The following is a 27961-nucleotide window of genomic DNA, read 5'->3' as shown; positions in this document are numbered from 1 at the left end:
TGTAACACTGTCCGTGCTGTGCTACAGCAGCTCAACAGCATTGTTATTGCAGAAATTACATTTACAGCAGCTTCTGGCAGGCTTTAGTCTAATTTTGTGGCTGAATATAAAAAGAAAATCTGCCAGCAGAATTGTGCTGGCTGTACTACCGCCCACTCTGCTACAGCGCAGGCCTTGTGCCTGTTTCAAATACCTCTCTCCCCAAACTTCATTAACTGAAACAATCGTAAATGAAAGTAAGATATTAAGAAACATCACTCAGTGCTATAAATCAGTAATCCAACTATCTCGTTTCTAGTGGTCAGCAATAGTCAACGACTCAATATGCTCTTCTTGATAAATCAGTTTTTAATCTGTCGAAAGGTCATCCTAGAGATCAAATCCAGATTCCTGTTTGCTGCTGTAGGCTGTAGTGATCTTTTTGAAGACATTCTCATCTTAATGCCCTGGTCTCTGCCCAGGTAGGGAGGGCAGGCCATTAACAACCCCATGACAAAGCACCTGAGAGGAGAATTTTCAGACCTGACAGAGCACAGGGCCCTTATTAAAAGAATGGTCAAGAAGATCAACTTCTTGCCCCTGGGACCTTTTCTGGAAAGCTGCTTTCCAGCTGGGTGGCCCCCAGCTTGAGGCTGTTCCTGCCTGGATACAGGACTCTGCACTCCCCTTTGCTAAACTCGATGAGGTTCCTGCCAGCCCCTTTCTCCAGCCTGTTCCCCTGAACGGCTGAAGACCCTCTGGTTATCAGCCACTGCCCAGAATTTCCCCCACTGGCCCCTTCAAAGACAGCAGTGCACGGCCTGGCAGTGCCATCTGCCAGCTCCCTCGGCTCTGCTGGGTGCACCCAGTCCTGGGAACTCATCCTCGTCCCATTTTTTTCCCCCAAACAACCCTTATCTCTGTTGTTTTATTGGACTCTTACCTGATTCTGCTCCACCGAGGGTGTCTTCCTTACTCCAGACTTTCTACCTGGGTGAGCTGAAGGCAGATCATTCCAGAAAAGAGCAGAGGCCACAAAGGCCTTTTTCTGCGTCACCAAGTCCCTCGGCGCTGCTGGGCAGCGAGCTCACGCTGCCATGCCGATCTTTACAGAAAGACAAAATGTCTGCACTGCAGCAGTGCCCTGTGCCGAGCCCCCCAGCAAATCAGGGAGAGCAGCTTCAGCTGTGCGGGGCGGCAGGGCCCAGTCCAGCACCTGTGTGCTCAGCGCAGCTGCGGCCCTGCGGCCTCCGCTCCTCCCGGCCGGGCACAGGCCGGAGCCGCTGGGCGCTGCCGGGCAGCGCGGCCGCTCTCGCCCGGCCCCGCACCCTGGTTGGCAGCTCTGCGACGGTGCTTTCTGCAGCCCCGTTACTCTCCGTAAGGTTTGACGCAGGTAAAGGAAAAATATTGTTCTTGGTCGTATTTCACATCAGGTAATGTGCTGCAAAACTCTCCTGATTTAAAATTTACACCTGTTTGCCTGAGGAAGTGGGTCTGGTTTGTCAGGTTTGTGCTTCCACCAGCCCTGCCGACCACCTCCACCTCCCTCCCGCCCGCTGCTCCCACAGCCCCCGACGGGAGCAGCCGGGCAGATTTTTCGGCCATTGCATCCATCTCGGTTCAGGTGCCAGTACCTGGTCTGAGGTGTGACAGGTACAGGCAGCCGTCCTCCTACCACTGGCAGGAGACAAACGCTGCTGTCCCTGTGCCACAGGCCTCGCCTGGCTTCACAAGCAGTGTCCTGTTCGGTGCTAGGGGGCCTTGAGCCAGGGGTGGGTCTACAGCCACGCTGCCAGTGACGCTCGGTGCTGCGCGACAGTCGGACGGGGGTCAGCAGCAGCTATAAAGCAGCGTTCGGGTTACTAAAGCAGGGAATAAATGGTCCTTTAGAGTCCCAGCCACTTGTTAAGTATTTTCTAAGTGAAATTAATCTGCTTTATATGGGCAGTTGTTTCTTTAGCGTCTCTGATTTATGCAGTAAAGTACACAAGGTTTGTTCGGGTTTTTGGTTTTTTTTTTTTCATGCCTTCATCCGGCAACACCATCGCTGCTGCGCTGCCACATGGCCTTCAGCCTCTCGCCCCCTGCGGCACAGGGGGTAAATCCCTGCTGCACTGCAGGCAGCAGCACCACCTCACCAGGCCCTGAGTGCCAAATCCAAGTTCACCTCTGACCGAAACAGCGCGCTGCTGAGCAAGCCAGATGTGCCTAGGTGGGAAGGGAAAGCCTGGGAGAACTGGCTCCTGTCTTTATACTTTGCCCTTCACTGGTACAAGTAGCCTTGTCCCCTTTGGGACTTGCCGTGCCACGGACACAATGGCACGCCATGGTCGGTGCGTCCCTGTGCTGCTCCTGCACTTGGCAGCTGTAGAGGAGCTGCTGGATGGACAGCCGAGGCAGCAGGACAGACTGCCAGGGCGCCTTGCTCCCGTCCCACTGCCGCTGAGCAGCAGCCAGCTCACGAGAGCAGCCTTGATGTCCCTCGCCCAGCCACTTGCCACTTCCCAGTTCGAGAGGCGATGGCACCTGTCCCTTTACTGTTCATTGCTACCGGCTGCTGCCCTCAACCTGGCCGTTGAAACTGGTCATTAATGCTAACGGGAGCCAGAAGTTTCACAGCGCCTCATGCTAGACAACAGAAATCCCACCTGGCCAGCTCGTTTTGACATGGCATGGTGATGGCACCACGGAGTTTGTACAGCGCAAGGCTGATGACCGCTATCAGTGCACACAGACGCGTTTCCTGTTCCATGCCTGCGCACGTGCAGGCTATTCCCCCCTACACTTGTCACACTTGATAAGGATGAGCTCCAGCCATGCCACATCCTGTGCACGTCCCACTGCCCCCGCTCTGCTGCCACAGGTCACCTGCAAGGGAAGTAGGTGACTCTGGATTTGAGAACCACAAGCCACGCTGGCAGTGATGTGAAAGTTCGTATTTTCAGGCCAGAAAGGTGGAGTGCTGTGGCAGCTGTGTGGCTGGTGAGCTGACAAATGACCAGGAGAAACTTGCTTATGGGAGGAAATCTCCCTAACTTCTGAAAAAATAATGGGCCAGTAAAAATAGCAATGAATACCAAATTGATTTTTCTGTCATGTGTGTTCTCCATGACAGGTTGATGGAAATTTTTTAACTTTTTTTTTTTTTTTTTTCCTTCTTTCTTATAACTGAGAGTGACTGTGTGTTTGGTCCCATTCCTAATTCCCATCCGCAGCGCCAGGGCTGGCTGCCGAGGGCGGACCTGCCTCTGCTTTTGCTGAGCTCAGCAGAGCCCCACGCCAAGCGGCTGGGTGGGTGGCTGGGGGGCAGCTGCCAAGAGCTGCTGATGCCCCTCGGGGGACAGCCGAGCGCCTCGGGACTGGGACAGAAGCTCACGCTGGCATCGGAGACTCTCACCGCTACGAGAGCAGCTCCAGCTCTGTAGGTTAAGCAGCTCCCAGTTACTGCAAGCTGGAAAACACACATCTGGCTCCCAGTGTACGTTCCAATGGATGTCCACGCGCTCAGGGAAGACAGAGGCCCGAACTTCCCAGCAACGTCAAGGGAAGATGGCAGTGCAGTGCTTCCAGTGGACGCACAAGGGTCCAACAAAACAACAGAGATAAGGGTTGTTTGGAGGGAAAAAACCAAACCTGTTTTGTTTGTAGTGAAAAAAAACCCTCAGAGCACCCAAAGGTCATAGTTAGGAATGTATTCCCTGGCTGCAGGCTTGTTTGCTGAAAGATAAAGATCTTCGGTGCAGGTGTACAAAGTGCCACGACAGCGAAGGTGACACGGAGTAAGCCTGGGGCTGAATGACATGCTTGTGGCGGCCTGGCATCTCCAGGAATCATGTGGACTGTCCCTGTTACAGGTGTCCTGCACACATCCCGCTCTTCCGAGGCAGAGCTCAGCTGAGGAGGGTTTTCCTGCTGCGGGGGGTTAACAGTGCTGCTGTTAGAGCCAGCCTGGCCAGTGCCAGGGGATGGCCTGAACGTTTGCCCCGGTGTAAATATTGACCCGCAGCTTTGGAGAATCCTGGTGCAGCAGTGGCTTGGGATCGTCCCACAGCCCGCAGCTTCTCACCCTGATTCATAAACAGCCCCGTGTCCCGGCCCTGTCACACACAGCTTCTGATTACACAAGCTACTTCTGAATAGAGTAACCAAAAAAATACCTAGAATAAAGGACTGGAAAAAAAATTATTTCAGATCCTCCAAGTTGTTGTTGAAGCGTGCAGTGATGCAGCTGTAGCACAAAGAGCACCTGGTCAGCACGAGCCTGAGAACTCCTGCATCCTCCTGTGTCACAAGAGGCGGTCAGGGCTGAGGAGGAGTCAATTTGGGCAGGGTCCTGCAGGCTTGGTGCTGCAAATGCACTTGTATTTTCATGAGGTTTACAGTGGCTGAGGCTTCTAAAGTCTGTAGCCTCCAGACTCACCCCTAGGTCTCCTGCCTTTACTTTTTCATCTTGTTTTAAATGCCTTGACTTTTCCCCATAGACACTCAATTTTATACTAAGCACTCACAAAAGCAAATAGTATGTGTACTACTTAATAAACAAATGTGGGGGAAATCTGCTCAATTTTTTTTCAGTGTTCAGAGTAGCACAAAGAACTTCATTATGTTTACTAATGCTGTTTATGATAAATAGTATGAAAAAGGTAGCTTGAAATTTAATGTTAGAAATCCAGAATCTGCTGCCTGAGGCATTGATAAAAGGCAGCTGAATTAAGCTTTCCTCTTTGTCAGAAACCTCCATTTAGTTTGGTTGTTTTATGATAAGCTGGTCTCAAACTTTCCCACACTTAATTTTCCAGCTGCCCTTTGATTTTATTTAGTTTTAAAAATTTCTTTATTGTCCATGCTTTCTCTTGGACTCTCCCCAGCTTTGACACAAACCCCTTGAAGAAGCCTGCATGGTTCAAGTCAGTCTGCTGCTTCACTGTGCAAGTGCAGCTGTCTGCAACCTGGGATGATGGGGTAAAAGAAAAAAATAAGCAATTCCTGAAGGAAGGATCAGGGACGAGGAGAGAGGCGCTATTTCCTATGCATAGCTGTGCTAGGGTGGTCAGAGCATCCACTCTCACCCTGGAATCCCTACGGAAAGAAAAGCTGTAGGGATAAGAGCTTCTTAACCCTGTGTCAGGGTGGTGGTGCCACCAAAGCCAGCCACCAACGGGACTGTGAACTCGCTCAGGAACCGCAAAGCTGTCCAAGTCCGATTTCCTGGTGCAACCAGTGCCTCTGTACATTTTAGGCTTCTCCTTCTACAGTGAGCGTGGGAATCAGATAGAAAAGCCTTTTCACACTGGAGTACCTCAGTGTGTTCAAGGATATTTGCTAACAACTACCTCAGCACTTTATTTCCTGGATAGACACCTAAAAATGTGTGAAACCATAAATCAGAAAACTTAAGAAAAGATAAAATGTGGGTTTGTTTTTAATACAGCAGGATGGTTGCACACTCTCCCAATACACTTTGGGGGACTAATGAAATCCCCTGGGGTCTGATCTGTGCTCCCAGCTCTGCTCCTCAGTAATATGAGGTGGGAAACAGGAGAAAAAAATAAAACTGTCAGAAACTAAAAGACCTTAACTATAACCTAAAGGGACAAAATATCCCAGAGCTTTGTTTTCCATACAACAAAGTCAAAGAGTGAAGCAGCCTTGTTGGATCACTAAGGATGTACCCATGTAGCAGATGTGACCAGAGCAGCATCCCCCTGCGTGGACGCACTTTGTGGGAGAGCTATCAGCACAGTTCCTCAACAGCAAGCCCCAGGTGAAATTATTTGTGCCAGGCAGTGCCCAGTTAGGACATCTTGTCTCACAAACTATTCAAGGACCACTTATGATCTTCTTGTGAGAGGCCAAAACCCAGCAGAACTCCAACCAGCAGACTTCCCGCGGTGGTGGGAAACCCAGCCTGCTGCACGTGTCCTGTTTAACAGTCCCCTTGCTAGAGGAACCTGGAACTCTCACCACTCCTCACATCTCACCTAGGCTACGTGACACCACGTGCGAGGAAGCGCTGTACCAAATGCTGCAGGTACAGAACAAAACAACAGACGCTTTGTCAGGAAAAAGAGGTGCAAGGAGCGGCAGGACACAGACGAGATGCAGCCAACACCTGCCAGAGCTACAAGATGGCTTTGCAGATGTCAGCTGCTTTTTTTTTTTTTTTTTTTTTAGGCCTCCAGCAATGGGGTCTTTTAAGGAGCAGTTTGAAAGAAAACAATGAAGCGGCTTTGCCAATGTTTACAGAAAGTTCCTTTCGTGTTGGGACTGGAAAGGACAGCAGGTTGTGCACGCTCCTCCCTGCCTCGTGGGCACCCCTGCTCTTCCCACAGGGCTGGAAGCGGCCTCTGAAAGGAGAAAGGCCTTGCGGTACTTCTAAAATGAAATGTTCCCTCTTTCCAAACTGGGTTTTGACTTTTTTAAAAATCCAAAATGTCATCTGGAAACTGAAAAAAAAAAAAAAAAAAAAAAAAATTGACATACAGTCTGGGTGTGGGCAGGGAGTTTTCTAGAAGGATAAGGTAACCCTTCACAGAAACAAAATGGTTCCTTCAAGTTGAACAATGCTGGGAGTTTTAACCAAAATGTGCTATTTCAGGTAAATGTAATAATTGTCTCCTGGCAATTGAATTTAAACTCATTTTTCCTCCTATTTCAGTTCAGACACCTGAAGAAAACTGTTGAGGGCTAAGAGACCAATACTGTGCTCTAATAACTTTTGACATTTGTGGTTTTGTTATTTGCAGTCAATTAAGACTAGAGCTTTAAGTGTTGAGTACAAAAATACAGACTTTTGAATGCATTAGGGAAAAAAAAAAACAGCAACAAGCAACCTGCTTCTCCAAAAAAAAGAAATCACCAATAGAAAATGGCTGCTCTTGTTACTGAATAATTTGTTACCTGGCCTGTGTTGGACTCTGCAAAGCTGGATGAGGTCATGTTGGAGACATTGACCCCAGGGCAAAAAAAATGAGATTTCTGCAGACTTTGTTCTCTGCTCTGTTCTTCCTTTTCACATAGGTAAGAACTTACTTACTTACGAACTAAACCTTCCCTTTCTTTCCTCATGAGAAAACAATCACCTGTTTGTTTATTGCTTTCCAGTTCAAACAGACTCTGATAAAGCTGAATTCTTTTGTTGTGAGTGTAACTGGTAAAAGGGAGTAAGTTACCATCCGCACATTCCTGATTACATTCATGAGTTCATACAATTCAATGAGAGGGGGTTTTTTTTCTGAGTTAAAAAATAAAGAAAGAGAGGTGGAAAAATAAGATCTTTCGACTTCAGTCAGAGCTACCTGCAAATATTTTCCAAGTTATTATTTATTTCAAAAGCAGTTGTCTTTCTTTCTTTAGAAAATTACAGTTACTTTTTTTTTAAACACAGGCAATGACATCTGGAAGAGAAAAGGTATTTGGTCGGCTTCTTTACACACAGCCTTTCTTTAATCTAAACATCTGAAATGTAGAAAAAAAAACACTTAAAAATGAAACATGCCTTTTAAAAGCATCTCTGTGCTTGAAAAAAAAAGACCACAATTACAGGAATATGAAATTATACATTAATTTGTTATCCCTTTTTTATTTACTTCTTTCCAGCTTTCTCTTTTAATATTTAAAAACATTACTTGTTGCTGATTGTTGTCCTATTGTTACAGTTCCCCTTTTAAAATTTCTTAAGTACTTTGCTGAGTGTTTTACAAAGAGAGAAACGCCATTGTCCACGGGATTAAAAGCAGTAAAGAGAAAATGACAGCTGCAGTGACAAGCCCAGTGCCCCGCAGAAATCCATTGCACTCGGCTGGCGACGGCCCAGGGCTCCCGGCGGTCCTGGTGCCTGCTCGCTGGAGTGGCACTGCTCCCAGCGCTCCGAGTCTTCGCTTCCAAAAGAAACCACAAGTTTCATTTGGAGTTGTGGACAGATACAGTGTTTATTCCCTCCTTCTGTCTTTTTTATTACTTTAAAAGCCATGTGTATGGTCCTGTTCATAAAAGCAACACATTTAGCTGCCCCCTCTAACTTTGGCTTCAGACAAAATGGGGTTAAATCCGGCTATTTTCCAAATGCCTCACTTTCAGTTTTATTTGTCTTCATTTTCTTCCCTGTTCAACCACTTCATCAGCCAACTGCTACTGCATTCTGCTTCGGCCTCTGGAGAATTAGCAGTTCTGACTCCCAGCATGTTGTCAGAAAGCCTGGAAGAACTTATCTTACCCTCGAAATCTGGCACAAAAATGAGATGTTATTTCTAATTGTCTGTCTTGCTTTTACTTTTCCTCTCCAGCCCTTCAGGGCTCCCCTCTTCCCGCCCTGCAGTTTCCTTTTCCACCCCTATGCTTGGCAGGGCTCCCCGCTCCATTCTGCTGTTTCAATAGCTGGAGCTCTACAAAACTCCTTACTTTTCCCCCACCCTGGACAGTAGGAAACCGGCATCAGCTGGCGCTGCCTGGGAAAAACGCAACCTCACGCAAAATTCCCCTCATCACCAGACAGTGCAGGTCACAGCCCCATCGTGTGAGCTTCTATTGTGACGCTTTTCTCATGGGCAGTCTGTTCAAGCCTAAATTATTGAAATCTGGGGACAGAGGTGAGGGAGGGCATGTCCTCGTAGCCCGTTCCGTACTGCATGGCAGCTACGCCTCATCCGCGCTCAGGTACTGGCAACAGCCCAGCCAGCTGCTCTTGGGAGTTACGTGCCATGTGGCGTGGACACCATCGCCCGCCCCCGGCTCATGGCTCGCACCTGGGCCTTCCTGGTGCTACCCTGAATTATTTTTTATAATCCTGCATTCTGGTGATGGCCTTACTATTCACACACCCAGCTGCAAAGAGCTATCACTATTGAAGCCACGTAAATGGAAAAGTCACCAAGATCACCCCTGTGGAGACCCGCGGGGGCCACGCCGTTGTCTCTTCGCTTACTGCCAGCAAACGCGGCCCAGCAGTGGCAACACCTGTGGAGAGCTCAGCTGTGCCGGGGGGTCCCTGCTTTGGTGGGGGCCCTGCACCGCTGGGGGGTCCAGCCATGGCCCAAGGGCTGCGCATCTGCGGGCCAGGGCCACTTCACAGCCTGAGGGATGTCCCCCATGTTGGGGAAGAGTTTATGTGCTTGTCCGTGCATGTTCCAGCACCCCAGGCACCCAGGCCCGCGTCTCTGTGTGTTCAGCCTGTTCTACGTGTTCAGACAGCCTCATGGCTTCCCTATCCTCCGCCTTCTGAGTTTCTCCTCAGACGGGCCGAGCTGCGGTGCAGGCCCTCATGCGCAGGAGAACGGTTATAATGGCGGCCCTCTGCTTTTTCCCTCGTAGCTCCCCACCCGCGCTGCCCCGACGGCCCCGGATACCGGTGCAACGTCCAGCTTCCCTCCCCGCCCCCGCTGGGCCCCCTCGCTGTGCGCTTCTGCGCGGGAACCCTCCGCTCCCGCCCTCCGCAGGTGCCCACACCCTCCCCGCCGGCAGGGGGCGCTCTCGTGCGGAGCGGCTCTGCCCCACGCGGCGGCGGGGCGGGGCGGGCGGAGCCTTTAAGAACCGGCCGCGCCGGCCCGGGGCGCCGGTGGTGGGCGGGGCGGTGGGGAGGTGCGGAGCCCAGCTGAGGGGGCGGAGCTGCCCCCGGGACTCGCTGGGCCGCCGCCGGCGGAGCAGGAAATGGAGGCGTGAGGGGCAGGGGCTTCCCACGCCGCGGGGCTGACCGTGGGCTCGCCCGCCGCACCTCCCCGGCCCGCCCCCGCCGCGGCTCAGGGGCCGGGCGCTTCGGCCCGCCTCAGCCGGCTCCGCGCCCCGCCCCGCCCCCGCCGCGGGGCCGGCATGTGAGGCTGCCCGGCGGCGGCGCCTCCCTGCGCGGCTGGGCCGGCGCGGCCCCCGCACCGCTCCTCGCTGCTCGCGGGAGGGGAGGCCCGGCCCGGCCCTGCCCCGGGGCTGGCCACCACCGCGGCCGCCCCGGCGCGGAGCGGTGGATGGGGCAGCGCGGCCGGCGGTGGGGACGATGCCGCGGAAGGAGCTACCGCTGCCCGAGGGCTGGGAGGAGGCGCGGGACTACGACGGGAAGGTGTACTACATCGACCACGGCAGCCGCACCACCAGCTGGGTGGACCCCCGCGACAGGTGGGCGGCGGCGGCGGTGGGGGGGGGCACGGCAGCGGAGTCCCTTCTCGCCGTCCCGGGGGGCGGGCAGGCACCCGCGGTCAGACCTGTGCCGGTCCCCGGCCCGTCCTCTCCGCGCTCCTGCCGGCCCGCGGCTCGGGGCTGGCTCCGCGGGAGGGGAAGGCAAGGCAGGGCGGTCGCTGCGTTCCCCGCGGCCCTGGCTGGGCGCCCGCCCGCTGCTGGGGAGGTGAGGGGCGGGCGGAGATGGGTGAGGGTTGTTGTTCTGCCCTTCGCACCTTCCTGCCCACCTCCTTCCCCGGCTCCAGGCGCCCTGCAGACCTGCGCTGCTCGCTGTCCGTAACCGGTGAGCGCGGTGCAGCTGGCACCGGCGCTGCCGTCCGGGCCGTGCCCACCTGGCCGGCCCCCGGGAGCGGAGGCTGCCCGGTCAGCAGGGCCGAGCTGGCGGGGGGGTCGCGTCCTGCCTGGGGGCCACCGCTGCGAGCAGCTCTGTGGCCTTGGCGAGCCTGGCGATGGTGGAGGTCACTGACTTCAAAGCGCGGGTCTGATCGCCCCCCGTCTGTCTTCTGCTTCCCTGGGTCTCCTCTTGCTCCTGCTTGCTCCGAGCAGCTCTTTCCCTGTATTGCTCACTTTAAAAGTAGGAGAAGCAGAAAACCGTCTCCTGCTCAAGACCCATGTCCTTTTCCAAGCAGCACTCTGTCCTAGCACGTTCTAGTTCTGCGCTTGAGGCGGTTATGGTAAACTGGCGTATGGTGGCTCGAGCACGAAGGAAGCTCAGCTACTGGGTCGTGTTGATCAGGAGTTTCCAAATTTCGCATTTAATGCTCTGTTAGCTGAAGTTCCCAGACGCATCAACTCAAAAATCCATCTTGATTAGCTGGGAATTCCGACAATCTGAACATGCAGTTTTAAATTTTACATGCTTCGCACGTCTGACAATGAGTGTTCTTGTTAAGGGGCAGGTAGTATAATTTCAGAATTTGTTTTCCTTTCTTCCCCTTGCCCCAGCAATTGGCTCCTTAAAGGGCTTCCATTGTTGGCAGGATGTCTGTACTCTGCCTTCTCTCAAGTTCTACTTTTATGGTTTTGTTTTTTTTTTTTTTTTTGTTAAGCATGGAAGTGAATGATTGTCCAATTTTACAAGATTTCAAGGAGTGTTCTGCATTCCAGGAATAATTCTTGTGTGTACTGTACACAAATGTAACCTGCTGCTAGCTGGGGCTTTGGAACTTATTTTGAGGCTTCTGTTTTGGTGATGTGGTCAAGAAGAGCTAACAACAGGGTTGTTTCAAGGTGTGTTTTTTACCTGTCGTAAGTCAATACAAGCTTAAATTAGGAATGCTTTCCTGGAATCTTTATTCTTTTACACAGAATGAAGACAAGTGAGAAATCTAATAGGCCTGGTACTGGCGCTTAAAAAAATCTCATCCGCCCTTGGTTAGTGATGCAAAAATAACAGAAATGACTAAATGGGTGCCTTATTTATGTGTGTGTACAGAGCTGTCGCAGAAACATTACCTACTCACGGCTGCTAAAGGAGAATATTCAGACACATACTGATAAGTCTGTCACATGACATGTTTGTTGTGCACATAGAAATACACCTGAATACACATGGCCCTGACGAGCTTTGCATCTGAGTCATCTTCCAGTAGTGCTACCAAGAAAAAAAAAGCTATATTGGACACTCCCCCTGAAAATCCTCAAGGTTTTGAAGAGTTTATTGGTCTGACACTGACTGAGTGACACAACGCTTACCCATCACCTAGGAAGCCATGTGCTTTTATGAGTTCAAACCCTGCTCTGGCATCCTCACAGGAACAAAGTTTCTCTTTCAACTAATTGCCGGTGTCTGTGAAAATCAGCTGATGAGGAATTTCTGATAAGACTAAGTCATAAGACAACTGCTCCCTGCAGTAGTGAACTTAGGTTTATGTGCTGCTCGTTGGACTTTAACAGTGTAATTTAAGCTTAAATATTTTAAGTGTAGTCTTTTACAAGTCGTCTTTAAAAGTGCTGCAGCTGACAGGTTGGTTTGTGTATTGGCTGCAGTACTTGGCTTGCTATGCTTACACATGCTGTCTTTTACTCAGTGAAAAGCAGTAGATGTTAGGAAACATGGCTGTGAAACTGCGAGTTTGAGGGGTGTGGAGGAAGGTGTATGTGTTAGGGTTCACTCTGCACCCCCGGCGCCTGTCAGTAGGACTGTACCTTTGTAACACCTCATGGATTTATTCAGGGAGCAACAACTGGTAGCTAAAGATAGGATGCACAGAGTTTTAAACCTTCCCTAAATCTTTCATTCTGGCTTAATTTAGTGGAAGTAAACATGAGCAGGGACACCATGTAGCTTCAGGGCACGGGCTGGCCCATTGTTTTTGTGACAACAATGGGTGTCAGTTTTGTTCTTGTGCTGACTGGGGTTGGCTGCTGGGGCGGCAGGGCTGGCTGTGGGCACGCAGGGGGGTGTTAGCGGCAGGGGGTGTAAGGTGGGACCTCAGCTGGCGTTGGACTGTGTGAAATCAAAAGCTGGACTGGTGAAACCAGCGGGGCTGGTGTTTTTCCAGCTCTCCTGTAATGCGTGGCACCAGTCCTGTGGATGGGCTGTTGGTAAGAGGGGCCATTAGACTTTGCCAGTCTAATGAAGAATTTTGTGACTTAACCATTATTGTACCTCTGGTATGGTGTAACGGAGAAGAATCAAGGAACCTTGTAAGCAATAATTTCAGGTTAAAAAGCTGTAAGGCAGTTCTAGCGACCAGGTGGGAAAAAAACCCAAGCCAAACCAAAACCCTACTGTGTTTTTTTTCTTGTGTAAAAGGAAGCTCACGTAGCTGACTTTTTTGTAAGTTTGTTTGAAATTAGAAAATATAGGCCGTGGATACAGTGTAGTGGGAGATCAAACCGTACCGAGCTGGGGGAAGAAATCCTTCATTCCAAGTTGTAAAAGTAAGCATGATCTTTCAGGTATGCACCAGTACATACCATTTGGGTAAAACACACCAGAGGGTTGTCCCAGCTGCTTTCTTAACACAGAGGGTGCGTCTGCACTGTAAGCTGCTGTGCTGATGACTAAACAGAAAACAAGAATGGTGTCTCAGAAACGTTAGCAGCAGCCACTGCCTGTTCTTAAGCATCACTGTGGGTCAGGAATTGCAGCAACCGTGTGCCCCGAATGAGACTTCTGCGTTTATCAAATGTGAGGGTTAGAGGTGGACATCTGGGATCCTGTGGGTGGGTGGGCTGTCCTGGGGTTCTTCACACTGGGCTGAGGGAACCTCTGCTCTCCCTCAAACTCTCTGGGCAGAGGATAGTTTTTTCTCTCTTCTCCTTGCCTTTCAACCCAGAAGCTTCCTGACTGGACTGAGAATTTGGAGATGCCTGATAAGCTGTCCCATTCTCCAATATCACACTCTTCCTACTGGCATGGTGGTGTACATGTTTGTTTTTTTTCTAGGTTATTTTAGATGGAGCTGACTGAACTTCTCATTTTACCCCAATCACTGGGCTCCTATTGAGAGTGAGAGGTAGTGCAATAGGAGCTTCTTCTTCTAGCTTAAGCTTGGTGAAGCTGCTCAACAGCAGCAGATGTTTTCAGTTTTGGGAGGCAGCAGCACCTCAATTGGTGGCCCTTCATTTCTTGAAGGCTCTTAGTGATCTAAAGGGTTGGAGATGTTTAGTAAATTGAAACTTGGATTCTGCAGTTGCTCCCTGAAATCCCTTCCTACTCCATATGGAGGTTTTTCCAGTCTGAACCTACAAAGCAGATATTTGGTAAGGAGAATTAGGGAGGAGGCTTGCCAAGGCTCAGGGCCAATATGTGCTGATGTATGTGTTGTCACATGTAGAAGACTTTGTGCTTTTAAAATAGTTAGGGCCACCTGTTTACTGAGGAAGATTGAGGTTTGGTGAGCCTGAGGATCTTACTGAATAAAAACCAGGCATGTCTCATAGAGAGCTCAATCTAGGAGAGCTCAAACCCATGCACTTCTAGGTCTGCCTTCTAGGCTTGATATGAAATGTTGCAGAGTATTGTCTCCTCTGTGTTATTCTGATCTTGAAGCTTTCCATCCCCAGTCTGCTCTGCACACTTTTTATCCAAACTTCCTGTATTAAAGATTTAGAAAAGTGAGCATGATGCTAAAATTTTACATGTAACTGTTCACTATTTGGATTATTATTGCCCAGAGGGGTGGTGGATGGCCCATCCCTGGAAACATTCCAGGACAGGTTGGCTGGGGCTCTGAGCAACCTGATCTGGTTGGAGATGTCCCTGCTCCTGGCAGGGGATTGGACTGGGTGGCCCTTAAAGATCCCTTCTAACCCTGACAATTCTGATTCTATCATCCTGTTTGTCTATAGCATAAATATAATCTTTGGAGCAAGCTGTTCAGCTAACCTAAATGGTGGGCGTTCTCTGAAATATCAGGGCTGGAAGAAGGGAGGGCAAGAAAAAGCAGCAAGAATAAAAGGAGCTTTGCTTTTTTGTTCTTGAGGATCAGTAAGCGTAAGGAGAAGTCTCAAAGATGGAGCATTTCTCTTCCCCCGGTTTTTTCATCACTGACAGCAGTGTAGGATGTGCAACTGAAGGCTGCTAGCTTGATGCCTGCTGTTGCCTTTCTTTACTGATAACTAGCCAAACACCCTGTCATATGTATGTGAATTTGCTGTTTGCTCGTGTGTACATTCCCCAAAATAGCTGATTATTTTATAAAGAACAGGCAGTTTGGTCATAGAAGCTGTTGATAACCATTTTCCATGAGTGCAGAAGTGGCAGAAATGCAGTCTTCATCCAAGTGCCATCTCTGGGAACAGGTGTCTGAACATGTAGGACTTGTGCTATTCTTACAGGTTTTTTTTTCCACAGTAAATGAAAATGAATTGTTTTATATAAGTGCTAACATATAGGGAGACAAGGGCAGTGAGTAAGAATATTATGACACTTGGAATGTTTTTAATTTGTTAATATCAAGTGTCTTCCAAGATGAATTAACACAGGCTGCACTTGTAATTGGAAGAAGTGGATTGGGGCTGAAATCAATCAGACCTCTTCAGTTATGAAAAAATCAAACTTCATTTTTGTTTCTTTTTTCCCTAAGAGTCTGCAGACGAGCCCTGTGGTAGGATGTATTGATTGTTTTGGAGACAGCAGGGGCTGCCTTCAGAGCCAGTGTGCTTTGTCACTTGTGTAAACTCACTTTCAACTGGGAAGGGTCGCTGGGAACAACAGGTATGATGCTTTTTAACAAGGACATCACTGCTAAAGGTGTGGTATGCACAGGTGTGTAGTGACAGAGGATGTTGGCAGTGACTTCAGAACTACTGAAAGTATTATTTTTATCTTACTTCCCTATGGAAAATGAAAAAAGTGAAACATGGGAAGCTTTATTCAGTTCAGCAGCTTTTTAATGCATCTTGGGGAGTTCTGAGTCTTAAAAGATCAGAGTTGCTTTTGAAGAAATCTCTGTAAATTGCATTGTTTAGAAGTATGTAGGTTGAGCTTTATTTTCTGCTCTGGCAAGGTCGTCTTGTTCATAAGATCAGTCCTTTCATTTTGCCTCAAAGATTGGTGGCTTGTGAAGTTAGTGACACTGCCACAGACTGGAAGCTGATTTGGCAAGGGGATCAACAATTTCATCCCTATGTAGGTCATGTGTTTTCATAATGAGGTAGTTATCTTGCTCTCCATCCAGTGGAATGGGAGAAAATTGGGTGGGAAATCCCAGGGCATGGCAGGTGAGGGGTGGCTGCTGTGTTGGTGACCTGGGGCAGGTGCTCGGTGGCGATGCTGATGGGGCACCTGAAGCTGTTGCTGCCACCTGAGTAAAATACTGTCTGCATGGGGAGTGAGGTCCAGAAGCTGGTCTGGCTGGAAATGGTTAATTTCTGGGTTTGTTTTACAGAAACAGTTGATGTAGGTTATATGCTTGTGCTGGCAGAGCAGGGCTGAGTGTGAGGCTATGGGGTGAGGAACTGGGGCTGACTGGTGGCACCCTGGGAACGCTGCTGAGGGTTTGCTTGTGAAGCTGTCCCAGGCACCTCACCCGGTCAGGCTCTCTGACAGCCCATCTGGGGAGGTGTTCCCAGAGCTGGAGGTGTTTGGCTTTGCTGTCTGATTTCTGAGTTGTACAGGGAGAGTGGATTTTTGCTTGCTGGAGCCCAGATGAACCCAGCAGTGGGGCAGAGCCTCTCCTGAAGGTGTAATTTGCACTGGTGTCTTCATAGCTAGCACAGTTATGAGAAGATGAGTTTGCAGCAAACTTTTCCATGGCTGAAACTGATTTAAATTCCTTTAGCTTGTGCCAGAAAACTTATTGGAAGACATGGGAAGACTTGTCCAAAAAAAAATTTAACGAAATAAATTGCACATAAAGACATGATGTGTGCTAGGTGGCTGGGGGTGATCCTGCCGCTGACCTGCCACGCTGCCCTTTCAGACTTGGCTCTTATCTCGGTTACTGGAGGAATCTATTAGTCAATGATTGATTCATACTCTGTGCTGCTGAAGGTGACTGCATGCTGCTGGGGCTAGCGTTGCCCTCTGCTCAGCATGCCAAGGAGCGTCACCGCCCCACAACGTGTTCTTGCGCGCGTTATGGAGACTCTGCTGGTCTCACGCTCTGCCAGGATCGAAATGTTCTGGGCTTGGCTTGCCACGCGGTTGTGTCAAGTATGGGAGAGCTTTCAAGTGTTCCTCAAAGGGGAGGCGAGATCGTACAGCTGGCTTGGGAAGGCCTTGCTGATGTTCTTTTCCCTGTGCAGCGGCTGCCTGAACCTGATGGCCTTGAGCGCCCCACCATCAGAGCAGGAGGTAGCTGAGAAAATAGATGAATAAAGGGGAGTGGCAGCAGGCAGGCAAAGTCAGGTGGAGGTATGCAGACTACTGCATACACATGTGAGAGCTATGTAGATCAACCACTTCCTTGGAGAGAAATACTTTTTATGCTGGCTCGTTGCCATTCACGAGACCTTTTTAGTGAGGTTATATGTGCTTTGCTTGTGGTAATGAAGACTTAGCTTCACCTGCTCCAGTAAAACCCTGAGTTCTTGCTCACAGAGCTGAAGGTTACTGTTCCCCCCTCCCTTTTAAGCTACATGCATAGATAATTGGCTGAACAAACAACAGACAAAACGGCTCCCAATAGAATAATAACTGCTTTTCACTGCCGCTCATCCAGTCAAGTGACATCTGGAAGACTCTCTGGATAGTCACAGGAGGTCTGTGTAACAGGAAGATGCAAAGAAGCCAAATCCTACAGCTGTCAGCGTTCTCTGGGTTTTCGTGCTTTTGGATGGGTTCTGCTGGCTTGGTTTGTCTCTGTTTGTGCTGGTGCTTACGGCTTCCACCCCAGCCACCATGTTCTGCAACATAAGTACCCAACACATATAAAAAGCAGATTAATTGCTTTCTCAATCTTATGGAGGTGCTGTGGGGATTAATTAGTTCTGACAAAGTGCTTTCTGGCTGGGATGTCAAGCTGATGTTTCAGGACTAATGGTATTGTTCAGTGAAACTGTTTAGTTTTCCTCAAACGCCTGATCAGTGTTTTAGAAGAATTTACTCTGTGGAGGAAAGCTTTATTGATTTAAAGCACGCAATAAGCAGTGCTGGTTTGCATGAGGCAGTCATTCATATCTGCTGTGTGCAGAGCTGGGATGTAAGGTGGTCACATAACTGTTTTGGACTAAAAATATACGTGAAACTATTGCTTAAATGACCCTGCAACAACTTGCAAATTTCTCCTATGTGACTTAAAACTGCTTTAATAGCCTGTACTCATAACAAGGGCAGTCCATGCTAAGGAGAGGTCTCTCTGCGATTTTGTGTCTCACAACAGGGAGGATGGCCTGCAGAGGAGCAGCAGTCACCAAAATAATCCTCTGGACCCTTAGAGCAGCACAGGAAGATGTAGGTAGCCCCAGAACTGCTCTGTAGATTTGTGCTGTGGATAACTTTGCAGTTAACTTTGCTTGTGCCAGGCACAACTTTTGATTTCATGTGGCATCTGAGCTTCTGCAGCTGCTAGAAGACGTGCTGCTGGCCCAGCTGCGCAGGCGGTCCCCTTGCCCGTGCAGCCTGCAGGCCACCCAGTGCACGCATCCCGCGGGATGTCCTTCGAGGGGCTCCGGCAGTTTGACACCAAGGGCTGGCAGCAGCAATCTGTTGGACCGTGGCATCTAACCCCTGAGTGAGTGGGAAGGGTCTTCTCACCGACAGCTTCTCGTAGTTGGACTGTTTGAAAGATTGAGTATGTTTTTGAGCTGCTTATCCAAATTATCTCAGAGGGAATTTGAGTGGGGATGATAATGGAGAGTATTTGACTGTCAGATGTGATGCAGCTCTGCAAATCGTCCTGTCTGTTTCCTGTGAAGTATCTCAAGTTGATGGCCTGTCTTGGGTGGTGCTGGGTCAGTCAGCCTGATTCAGGCTGCAGAGGAGCTCAAAGTAACCCCCCTGGGAGGTGGAGGTTATCCTGCTCACTTGGTAGAGCTGGCTTGTTCTGCAGCTGCCGAAATGCAGGGGAGGAGGCGGGTGAGTGGGAGTGGGGAATGGGGCGGCTTCTGTCCTGGGCTGGCAGAGGTGGGGTGGGCTCCATGTTGCAGCAGGGCACCTGGCTGCTGCATGGTGCTCTGAAGCTGAAACCTCTGCTTTCCCTGCAGGGAAACCTTCAGCCTGCCTGCTCTGTAGGGCCCTGTTGTCACTGGGGGTTTGCTGGGATTTCCAAGGCAGCACGCGTGTGCTGTGCCTCTGTGTCTCACGTCACTGATCTAGGGGATGTGGCAGTCCTGCTGCAACAGGGCGCACAGGGTAAGGTCCGTGCTCAGTTAGTGATGCTGCTCTGGTTTTTAACAGCTGTTAGGTTGTTGCAGTGCTCTCCAGACAGGCTTTTTGCTGCTCAGACCCGAGCTTTGTTCAGAATGGTGCCACTTCTGTTCCTCAACATCTGATACAGCTTTCTGATTGCTACTTTGGACTTTTGCTGTTTTGATGGGAAGAGAGTGGCTTAGCTGGCCCAAGACCTTCCTCCTTTGGAAGATCTGTGCTGCCACAGCAGCTTCTGTGTTCCTTGTAGGATTTTTCCAGGTGCTCCCTATGACGAGTGGAGTGATGCTAATCATGCAGCTTCACTGACTGCTGCTCCTCGGAATGAATTCCTGTATAGCGGAGATGGAAACTTTTCTCAAAGGAGAACTTGGTATGAAGAGGATGTATTTTTAAGATAAAATGGTAAGGCTTATCTAAATTAGGATGACCTATACTGAGTATAGTGTTCCAGATGAGCTTTTAGTATTGAATTGTGTTTAAAAAAAAAATCCTTGACACGAATAACACTTTGTATTGCAGCGTTTTGGCATGGTTAAACTTGAAACCAAATCAGCACTTTGAACAGACTTTTGTGTTGGAGCACGTATGTGGTGATGCTCAAGTGTATTTGATTAGTGGTGTGTGTTAACCCTGCAGAGAATAAGGAGGTTAAACTCTTCTGTTCAGTACATAATTCAACAGTTCTTAACACCTGATCGCTCTCCACTTTGTCAGTTCACACACTTGTTTAGATTTTCTGAAATTCCTTGAAGTTATCTCTACATCCAGCTAACCTAAATAGCTTGTCAGCCAGCAAGGCAGTAAGCCAGACTTGCAATTTGTCTTTTCTTATGTCACTAGCAAGTATTCCACACTACAAGATCTAAGCAGCAAAGTTATACAATCTGTTGCCTTGATGGGAGACTGACTGTTTAGTTCTTATGTGGACACAAAGAACGCTTTAGAGTGTTTAACAGCTAGTTCTCAAGAAGTAAGTTTTCCAGTATTCCAGAAAAAGGCACATTTGTCTGGTAAAGAGGTCTCCTTACAGTCCTCAGTGAATGTTACTCTGTCTCATTTTAACCTATATATCCAGGGAAAGGAAATATCATGTCTGCTATCACGTCCCATGGCTTTCTGTAGCACTAAGGTTTTTGAAGATATTTTAGACTTCCTCACTTTCCTATTTTTTGCTTTTTAAATTTGAATGTAGAAGCTTCTGGATGTAACTTAAATCCAATCAGTCAAATATCAATGTATCTTTTCAACTGAGGTGCTCTCTAATTCTGAATAAAGGTAGATCTATTGCCATATGTCATCTGTTAATTATTGAGAGACTGTCGTATGACATTGCTATTTTCTCATGCAGCTGGCTCACTAGTAATTCAATTTGGAAGGTATCATCTGCCAGAATGGTCTTTGCTTGATGCTACGAGAGGCATAACCTGAGCGTAAATACTTCCTAAAAGCACATGATATTTCCTTGTCTGGTCTCTTCTACTCCTTGGGCACTGCCCCTCACTTCCTTTTTAAGTTTTCTTTCCAGGAGAAGAATGTGTGGGTGGAAGGGGAGGGGTATGTGGCTGAGGAACCTGGCTTGATCATTTGCAAAAGGTTTGCATGGGTAAAAATCTCAGTTTGCAAAGACAAATTTGCAACTGAACTGGCCACACAGTCCTCCACTCAGGCTTGCTTTCACACATCTTTTGTAAATGCCACTCTTATCCCTAAAGCAAATGTTCTGTGTTGAATTTTCTCATCTTTATTCTCTATTTGTCCACTAGTCTGTAGTTAATACCCCATAGTGCTTCCTGGTTTATTTTCTGTCTGCTTCCCAGAGACAGGCTCCTGCAGCGTTGGATGGTAGCTCTGACAAGTTGTGTTGTGTCCCATCATGTCTCCGTCTCCGGCGTGCTGCCAGAGCCCTTGTGCTCTACTGCAAGGCGGTGAGGTGGGTGCTGGGACTCCCTGGCTGTTCCCATTTTCTGAACAGAGCCAGGTGACACTAGGTCCTTGGAAGAGGAAGGTGGCTGAGGCAGTTAACTTCTCGGTGTTCGGGTTTTGCTGTGTAGTAATAAAAATGAGAACAATCCAAGTGGTGATTCACATCTGTAATCGTTCTGCTTGGACATCTGCTTGTGACACTTGCTTCTGATGGAGTGCTACGTATTGGTAAGTGTCTCTTAGCAGTCAGATATATTACAGAAAAGATTTCTGGTGAAATAATCTAAATTAAATCAGTTTAACAATGACCTTTAAAGGCATTATTGTTTCAGTTACTTCCTTGGAGTAGCTGGGCAGATCTGTGGCAACACCTCTGAGTGACACTAGTGCCTCTTACCATGTATATTATTGAAGACTGGCTGAAATGCTGCTTGGGTCCAGCTTAGATACCTGAGGAACGGTGTAGAGTAGTGATGGAGGTATGTCAGTATGAATGAAGGATTTTACAATAAGAGTTTTACTGTTTGTTACTTCCTAGGCGCTTATGGAGGGTTTCCTTCCCCTTAGCTAGTGTCTTTGCGGTGGAAGGCCAGTTGCTGAGCTGTCATTTCATCCTTTGTGTTCCCATCCCTGATGCTCAGAGCACTCCTTTTTCCAGTGATTGTTGCTTCTACTTTCTCTCTTACAAGCTGTAGTGTGAAAGCAACAGCTCTCACTGTTGCATAGTTCTCTTATGGCCGTGCTTACAGGGTCCTTACAGCCTTTCATAAAGTAAGCATTTTGCCTGATGGGAGAAGGAGGCTTTTCAGAGTTTAAAAAAAAATAAATACACTGTAGATAATAGATTCCCAAAATGCAAATTTGTTTAAGCAACTCCTTAAAAAGAAGGGAGGGAGGAAGGAATAGGAGATTAAAACCTGTGTTTATATACATGTAGAAGCTGGAGGCAAAGCAATCCATTCATAAATATACAATAGGATTTATGTTGTGGTGAGAAGTGCTGCATGCATATTCATGTGTAATTTGCAAATCCTTTAGCAATTAAATACTTTACTCCAAACTCTAGAACTAAATAACCTTGTTGAAATGAGATGTCCAAAGGCTCTAATACTTCTCCAGTGGAGAGAAAAGGCTGAGTGGTGTAATAGATCTGATACTCTAATTTTCACTGTATTAAAAGATTTTTGGTGTGCTTTGGGCATTATTTTATTGGGATAATCAGTAAATATTGAACAAAACATGTGAAGTAGAGACCTGCAAGAAATATTGTAAAGCTTATCATTCTAAGAAAAGCAAATAGACTTGGAAACTTATTAGGATGTTTTTCTCAACTGGTTTTAATGTCAAATACCTTTGTCTAAACTTTCATATCCTGTAGGTAAGGAAGGAGGCAGATGAGTAATAGAGCTCGGAGTGCTCTATGTGTTCTGGCTGGCACAGGTGTAACAAATAGCCCTTTTAGCCCCGTTTACTTGTTTTCCTCATTTGGTCACAAGTAGGTTCTGCTTGTTGGTGATCAGAGAAAAGCCCTGGATTCCCTGTTCCTACCTTGTGTTGTGGTCAGGGAGACATGGAGCAGAGGTGATGTCCCTTTGGTGTTTGGAGGCTCTGCTGTACAAAGTTGTACTTGAGCTGGTTTGAAATAATATTTCCAGGTAACTGTGAAAAGTTGTTGCTTTTACAGTGAGCACTGAGGATTTGTTATTGTCTGCCATGTCAGAGCATCAGTGCATCTAAGCTGGTGGCTCATCACATGAGGGGAGGAAAGGGCAGCACTGGGTACTTGAAGAATATGAATTGGTTTAGTTCCATAGAAAGGACAAAATTGGGGTAAACAGACCTGGTCGTTAGACTGAACCCGGACTGGGCGGCTTCTTGGCTTTGTGTAGTGGATACCTGGGCATCAATCAGTTTGGGTGCAGACAGGGGAACGGGTGATGTGTGAGGCATAATATTTCTGATTGCTGTGAGGCTGTCTGAGCTGGTTTTATGTCAATGTTTTGTATTATATGTTAATGAGGAAAAATAAAAGGGATTAATTTATTAACAAACCTCACTTTTAAAATGAGCACTGCACAGGTAGAGACTGGATGGGATGTGAATTTGATCCCCCCACATTTTAGTAGCTGTAAGCGATTGCCTCTGGATCCATCTTGGAAGACTGCAGTGAACCATTGCTTACAGTATTGTAACCGCTTGTACGTTTGCTGGTGGAAAAGCGAAAAAGCTTTGCCCTAGAGCTTGGTTGTGGCTGTAGTGCATCATTTAATCTTGCCCTTTCGTGCTGCTGGAGGTCTGGCTGTGGGCCGGAGCTCAAGGCCTGCTGGCAGGGCTGGAGCAGGCTGGGGAGGGACTGAGCATTACCACCACAGGAGGTGGCCGTTCCTCCTGCCTGGTGCACATCCATCTCCTCACTAAGCTAGCTGGCACACAAAAACTGCTCCCTCTTTCTGGACAGGCTTTCTGCTGCCGCAGTAAGTTGAAATGGCCGAAGGAGTATCTTTTGCAGCAGTGACCTACCAGGTTGGAGTGACCTTCCTGCAAAACACAGTTCCCCTAGAAGTCACGGCTTGCTGCTGAGCTGCAGTCTGCTGTGCTTGCCTGGCACCATGGATGGTGAGCATGGGTTCAGCCAGGCAGCTGTGTCACTTGTGGTTTGTCTTTCAAAGCAGACGGCTTCAGTATCAGATTGATGCTTTCTCCATGCTGCGCTGTGGGCTGTAATTCCATCTACTGCGGCACTGTGAAGGTGACACCTGAAAAGGTGTCTGCTTCTTTCTGATGTCCTCCCTGTATCTTCTGCATGCGTAACTGGAGGCACCATTTTACCTGCGTGTTGGTCTTGCTCAGCACGTAGTTGCATTTCTCTGAAATGCTGTTAGAGAGAATTTCGATGTCATCTCATTCATTGCAAGCACTGCACTTCCTGCAGTATCACTGTCCTTTGTCTTCTCTAGTCTGGAACAGTAGAAGCATCTGTTTATGCCATTGATCTGGCAGTTATTAGAAGGACATTGAATAAAGGACATTATTAATGGAAAGCAGTAGTGTTCAAAGACCTCTGCCAGTAAGGTCTGTGCTTTTAATAGTTCTGCAGATTCATCACAGATTTTGGAACTTGGCAGCAGGTTGATTCTCTGGATCAGTCTTTAGGTTAGCCTAAAGATAGCAGACAAAGGCAACAGCAGTATTTTGTTTGCCAGAGTTTCAGCTTGGTCTTTGCAGATGAGCTGAACTATGGAGCATTTATTTAGCTGAGCTGACAGGAATGAGTTAATATACATGTTGAGAATTCTGCATTCATGGTGTAGATCAGTGTTTGGGTAGAAATGAATGAAATGGATAATACAGTGAAACTGCTGAAAAAATTACTGGCATGGGAGTTGCATCTCATTCAGGTGCTGATGGTGAAGTAGTACTCAGTTAAGCAGCAAATTTCAAACCTGTGAGACCTTGTGATGGCTTGCTTGAGACCAAATGTACAGTGCTATGAAGCACAATGCGTTAAGCACAGATTTGACTTAAAAAGAAGGATGGAAATGAATGGCTGAGATATTTCAGGTAATTGCCTTGAGCAACAGTGATGGCTGTATTCTAACAGCTTCAGTAAGTTATAAACAGGCTTCAGCTGAGGCTAGATCAGGCAGCTGATAGTGTGCACGGTGCCTGCCGTAATTTGGCTGGAGAGCAGCGCGCACGTTGTGTGCAGGCTGTACTCCCTGGTGTCTGCTCGGAGCTCCCTTACAGGGGGTGTACCTGCAGAGGTCTGGTACCCAAAACACTTCGCACTTCCCCAGCTGCTTTAGTTTTACCTGAAGTACCTTGCTACAAATACTGTTTTTCACTGAGTAAGACTTAAAATAAGGTTTTACTAATTCGACAGCCTCTTATACTTTGTCAGCTATAAAGGCTAGGAAAACTGATCGTTATGGGGAGAACATGTTCTTGAGGGATCTTGGAACATCATAGATGTTTTTTTCTTTTTTTTTTTTTTTTTGGGGTGAGTAGAATGAAGAACATGAACAAGGCCAGGTTGGACGGGGCTCTGAGCAACCTGATCTGGTTGGAGACGTCCCTGCTCCTTGCAGGGGGTTGGACTGGATGGGGCTGTAAAGGTCCCTTCCAACCCAAGCCACTCTATGACTGAGGTAAGCTGGACAAGGATGTCTGTCTAACAACATCAGCTATACAGGATTTCAGTTGTGCATACAGAAGATAGGCTTTGAAGTAATCTGTTTTTCGGCACTTTGCCCTCTACATTTCAAGGAAAGGTACAGTTTAAGGTAACTGGAGAGAGATGGTAACAACCTAAATGAATATAGAGACATCCTGCTCTGGAATTTGGCATCTCTTGATGTGAGCTTCTCCTTTTGAGAGTGTTAGCTTGGAAATCAAGTGGTGGTGATTCAAGTAGTCAAATCTGTTAGTACTTTCTTGTGTCAGCAAGGTGGAGGTATAAAAGAGTTGCAATTGAGTTGCTAATTAACTTGGCTTTTAAGCATGGCTTTTTGGAAAGTAATGCTGCCTCTTGTCCCATTCCTTGTGGAAAGGCAGTGTGTGCTCTGGCTGGTGTCCTGGGGCATTTCATGCCCCACAAGAAAATCTCAGGAGTGAAATGTCTTGTGACTTAAAGCACCTGCACATCCTGTGACTAGTTTGCTAGGTTGCTCTACAAGGTGGGCTTATTTTGTGAGGAGAGCATGAGGTATCTGCAGTATCTTCTTTTCCTGGTTTTATCCCCTGTGTTGAAAACTGAGAGAAAATATCCTGTTACAGACGAGCAGTGCTGAGGCTTGATACGGCATACGGAAAGATGTGATATCCTACTGTATCTTGCTAGGTTTGTGTGGTTGCTACTAGATTTTTAGAGCTTATTTTGACCAACTCATATTTTAGAAGACAAACCTAAAACTCTTGCAGAGTTAGTGCCTTCTGCTGCTTCCCTTGACTTGCAGGGAAGAGAAATGTGTGAAAGTGGGGGTGGTTTGGCCCCTAAATAATACTTTGTGCTTTATGCACCAAATGCTTAAAATCTTTCTATTTTGGAGTTAAGTAATCAGGCTAAATGGCAATGCATAGAAGGTAGAAATAAAAAATCTGGTGTGGAGTACATGCCTTGGAAAGTATAGCGTAAGGTATATGATTCTTTTGGGTAGGGCTTTGCATAGGATTAAGCCAATTGAATTTAAGGGAGGAGTGGGGCTGACCTGAGGGTAATGTTGGATGTTGGAGATAGGGAAACTGAAGCGAAATCCTGAGAAGAAGAAATTATTTTAAGAATAAGAAATACCAGAAACAACGTATAATCCACAGACAACATAGGTATTGCTCTGAGTTTTTACGTAAAAAGCCCCCAGATGCTTTGTTAATGAGTACAGCAACGCAATGAGAAGCCAACTAAAGTGCTGAGCACAGGTAAACCTGTGTAGCCCTGTGTTTTTGTGCTGTGTGCCACTTGTCATCGGCCTTGTCGGTCGCTGCTGCGTGAGGATACGTGGAGCAACTGAAGGGGAGCCCTGGCCTGGGCTGGAGACCCAGAGCTGCTGGGTGCCTCGCCTGGAGAGAGATGCTGTGTTGTAGTCAGTCTGCCTGAGATCAGTGGAAGTGAAGCTGAGCACTAGGAAGAGAAGACAAAATGACTGAAGGGAAGAGACGGCATCTCTGATGTGCCAGGGCATTATCTGCCTGGCAAACACCTAGGACAGGGATCTCCATCTGGCGTGGGCTCGGTCGAGGAGCGGCTGCTGCCATAGGAACCGAGGGAGTGCCAGGGCCCTTCTGCTGGGATTAAAGCCAGGACAGCTGCATTGTGGCCAGGCAGAGCTGCTGGCTCCGATGTTCAGGTCTTTGTCTTCACAACCCATCACCTGCACTGCTACTTTTTCCTTGATAACATGACTCTTACAGCATCAGAATATGGCTTAAACATTATGCTGTGCTCTACTTTCAGATGCTCAGTGGTAAAAAGGGGAATAGGGATTTTAAACATCATCGAGGGAGCAATATGTGCAACGGGGGTCACACACAGCCAGTCGCTCTCGCGGGGCTCAGCTTTGTATTCAGATGCGCTGGCCGGCGAGCTGCAGGCATTCCAGATACTTGGGTTCGTTTTGGCTGTATCTAGGCACGCACTCACAAAGAGCACGATGCGTGCAGTGAAGTATAAATCCCGTCCTCTAATGACTCAAAGCACCATTGTGTGCGCATACATGCTTAACAGATTGTATAATTAGCTGGCTTTGTAAGCAGGCAGCATGTGTGACTCTTCAGCAGTTATCTAGAAATCTTACGTGGTGTGAGGAGTGTCTGCAGGTCCTTAAGCTCGTTGTATCCGTGCACTGATGAGTGCTGGGCGGAAGAGAGGGGTCTGCATCCCCTCTGCCTGGAGGAGATGGGCTTCCCAGGCCTGGCACTGTCACCTCTGCCTTTACCCTGAGCGCTGGGCTGGCAGGCAGCTCTTCCCCCATGGCTGGTGGTGCCAGGCTGGTTTGGCTGGCTGCTCTGGGGGTGTGGGGACAGGGTGACAGGGACTGTCCCCAAAGGCAGCCCCCATGCAGCATCCTTGAAGACAGGCTCACCAGATCGTGTAGCCGTGTGCTTTAGCAAGCACCATCAGAGCCCTGCTCTTGGCCCCATGAGTTTGTTAGGTTTTGGCCCAAGCTGCTGCCTGTTTTGTGTGGAATAATTAATTCAGAAATGTTAATCCTAGAGGTCACAAGTCTCATTGCAGAGTTATCCTGACCCTGCGGCACAGGGGCTGCTGGGCCCGCATGCAGCGCGGCTGCTGCTGCAGTGCTGTGCCTGCTTGCGCTTGGGAGAGAGGGGCTGCTAAACCCCGGGACCGGCTATCAGCACGTAGGAAGGCTGGGGTACGCTGCCAGGGAGGAATGCGGCGGGTTGTGCTGGTGTCCGGGAGACGTGGAGGGTGGGAACACGCACCGGGCCCTGGGATGCATGCTTGGGATTTCACTAGAGCCAGGGAGGAGCCAGGAGGGAAACGAACATGACCTTGAAAATTGTTATCGAGATGAAAAGGTGCAGTCAGCGAGCACATTCCTCCGCCAGCCACGCTGCACAGCGTGCCGCCCGGCTGGGCTGACGGCGAACGCTGGGGCTGCACGGAGCTCCAACAAA

The 27961-nt window shown here is 48.4% G+C and overlaps 1 protein-coding gene across 1 annotated transcript in view; it reads left to right on the top strand.

Moving 5' to 3' along the window:
- The first annotated feature begins 9779 nt into the window (after positions 1-9779).
- WWC1 (WW and C2 domain containing 1) overlaps positions 9780-27961 on the top strand; it is a 72612-nt gene continuing 54430 nt past the window's right edge. The window contains exon 1 of the mRNA XM_086759061.1: positions 9780-10080. Within this exon, the coding sequence (XP_086615187.1) occupies positions 9962-10080 (119 nt within the window). The 5' untranslated portion in view covers positions 9780-9961. The remainder of the gene's footprint in view (positions 10081-27961) is intronic.

The sequence above is a fragment of the Chlamydotis macqueenii genome, chromosome 14 (assembly GCF_036417535.1).
Source record: "Chlamydotis macqueenii isolate bChlMac1 chromosome 14, bChlMac1.mat, whole genome shotgun sequence".
Taxonomy (NCBI): Eukaryota; Metazoa; Chordata; class Aves; order Otidiformes; family Otididae; genus Chlamydotis; species Chlamydotis macqueenii.
Note: the sequence above shows the minus strand (reverse complement) of the source record. Positions and strands in the feature narration are given on the sequence as shown.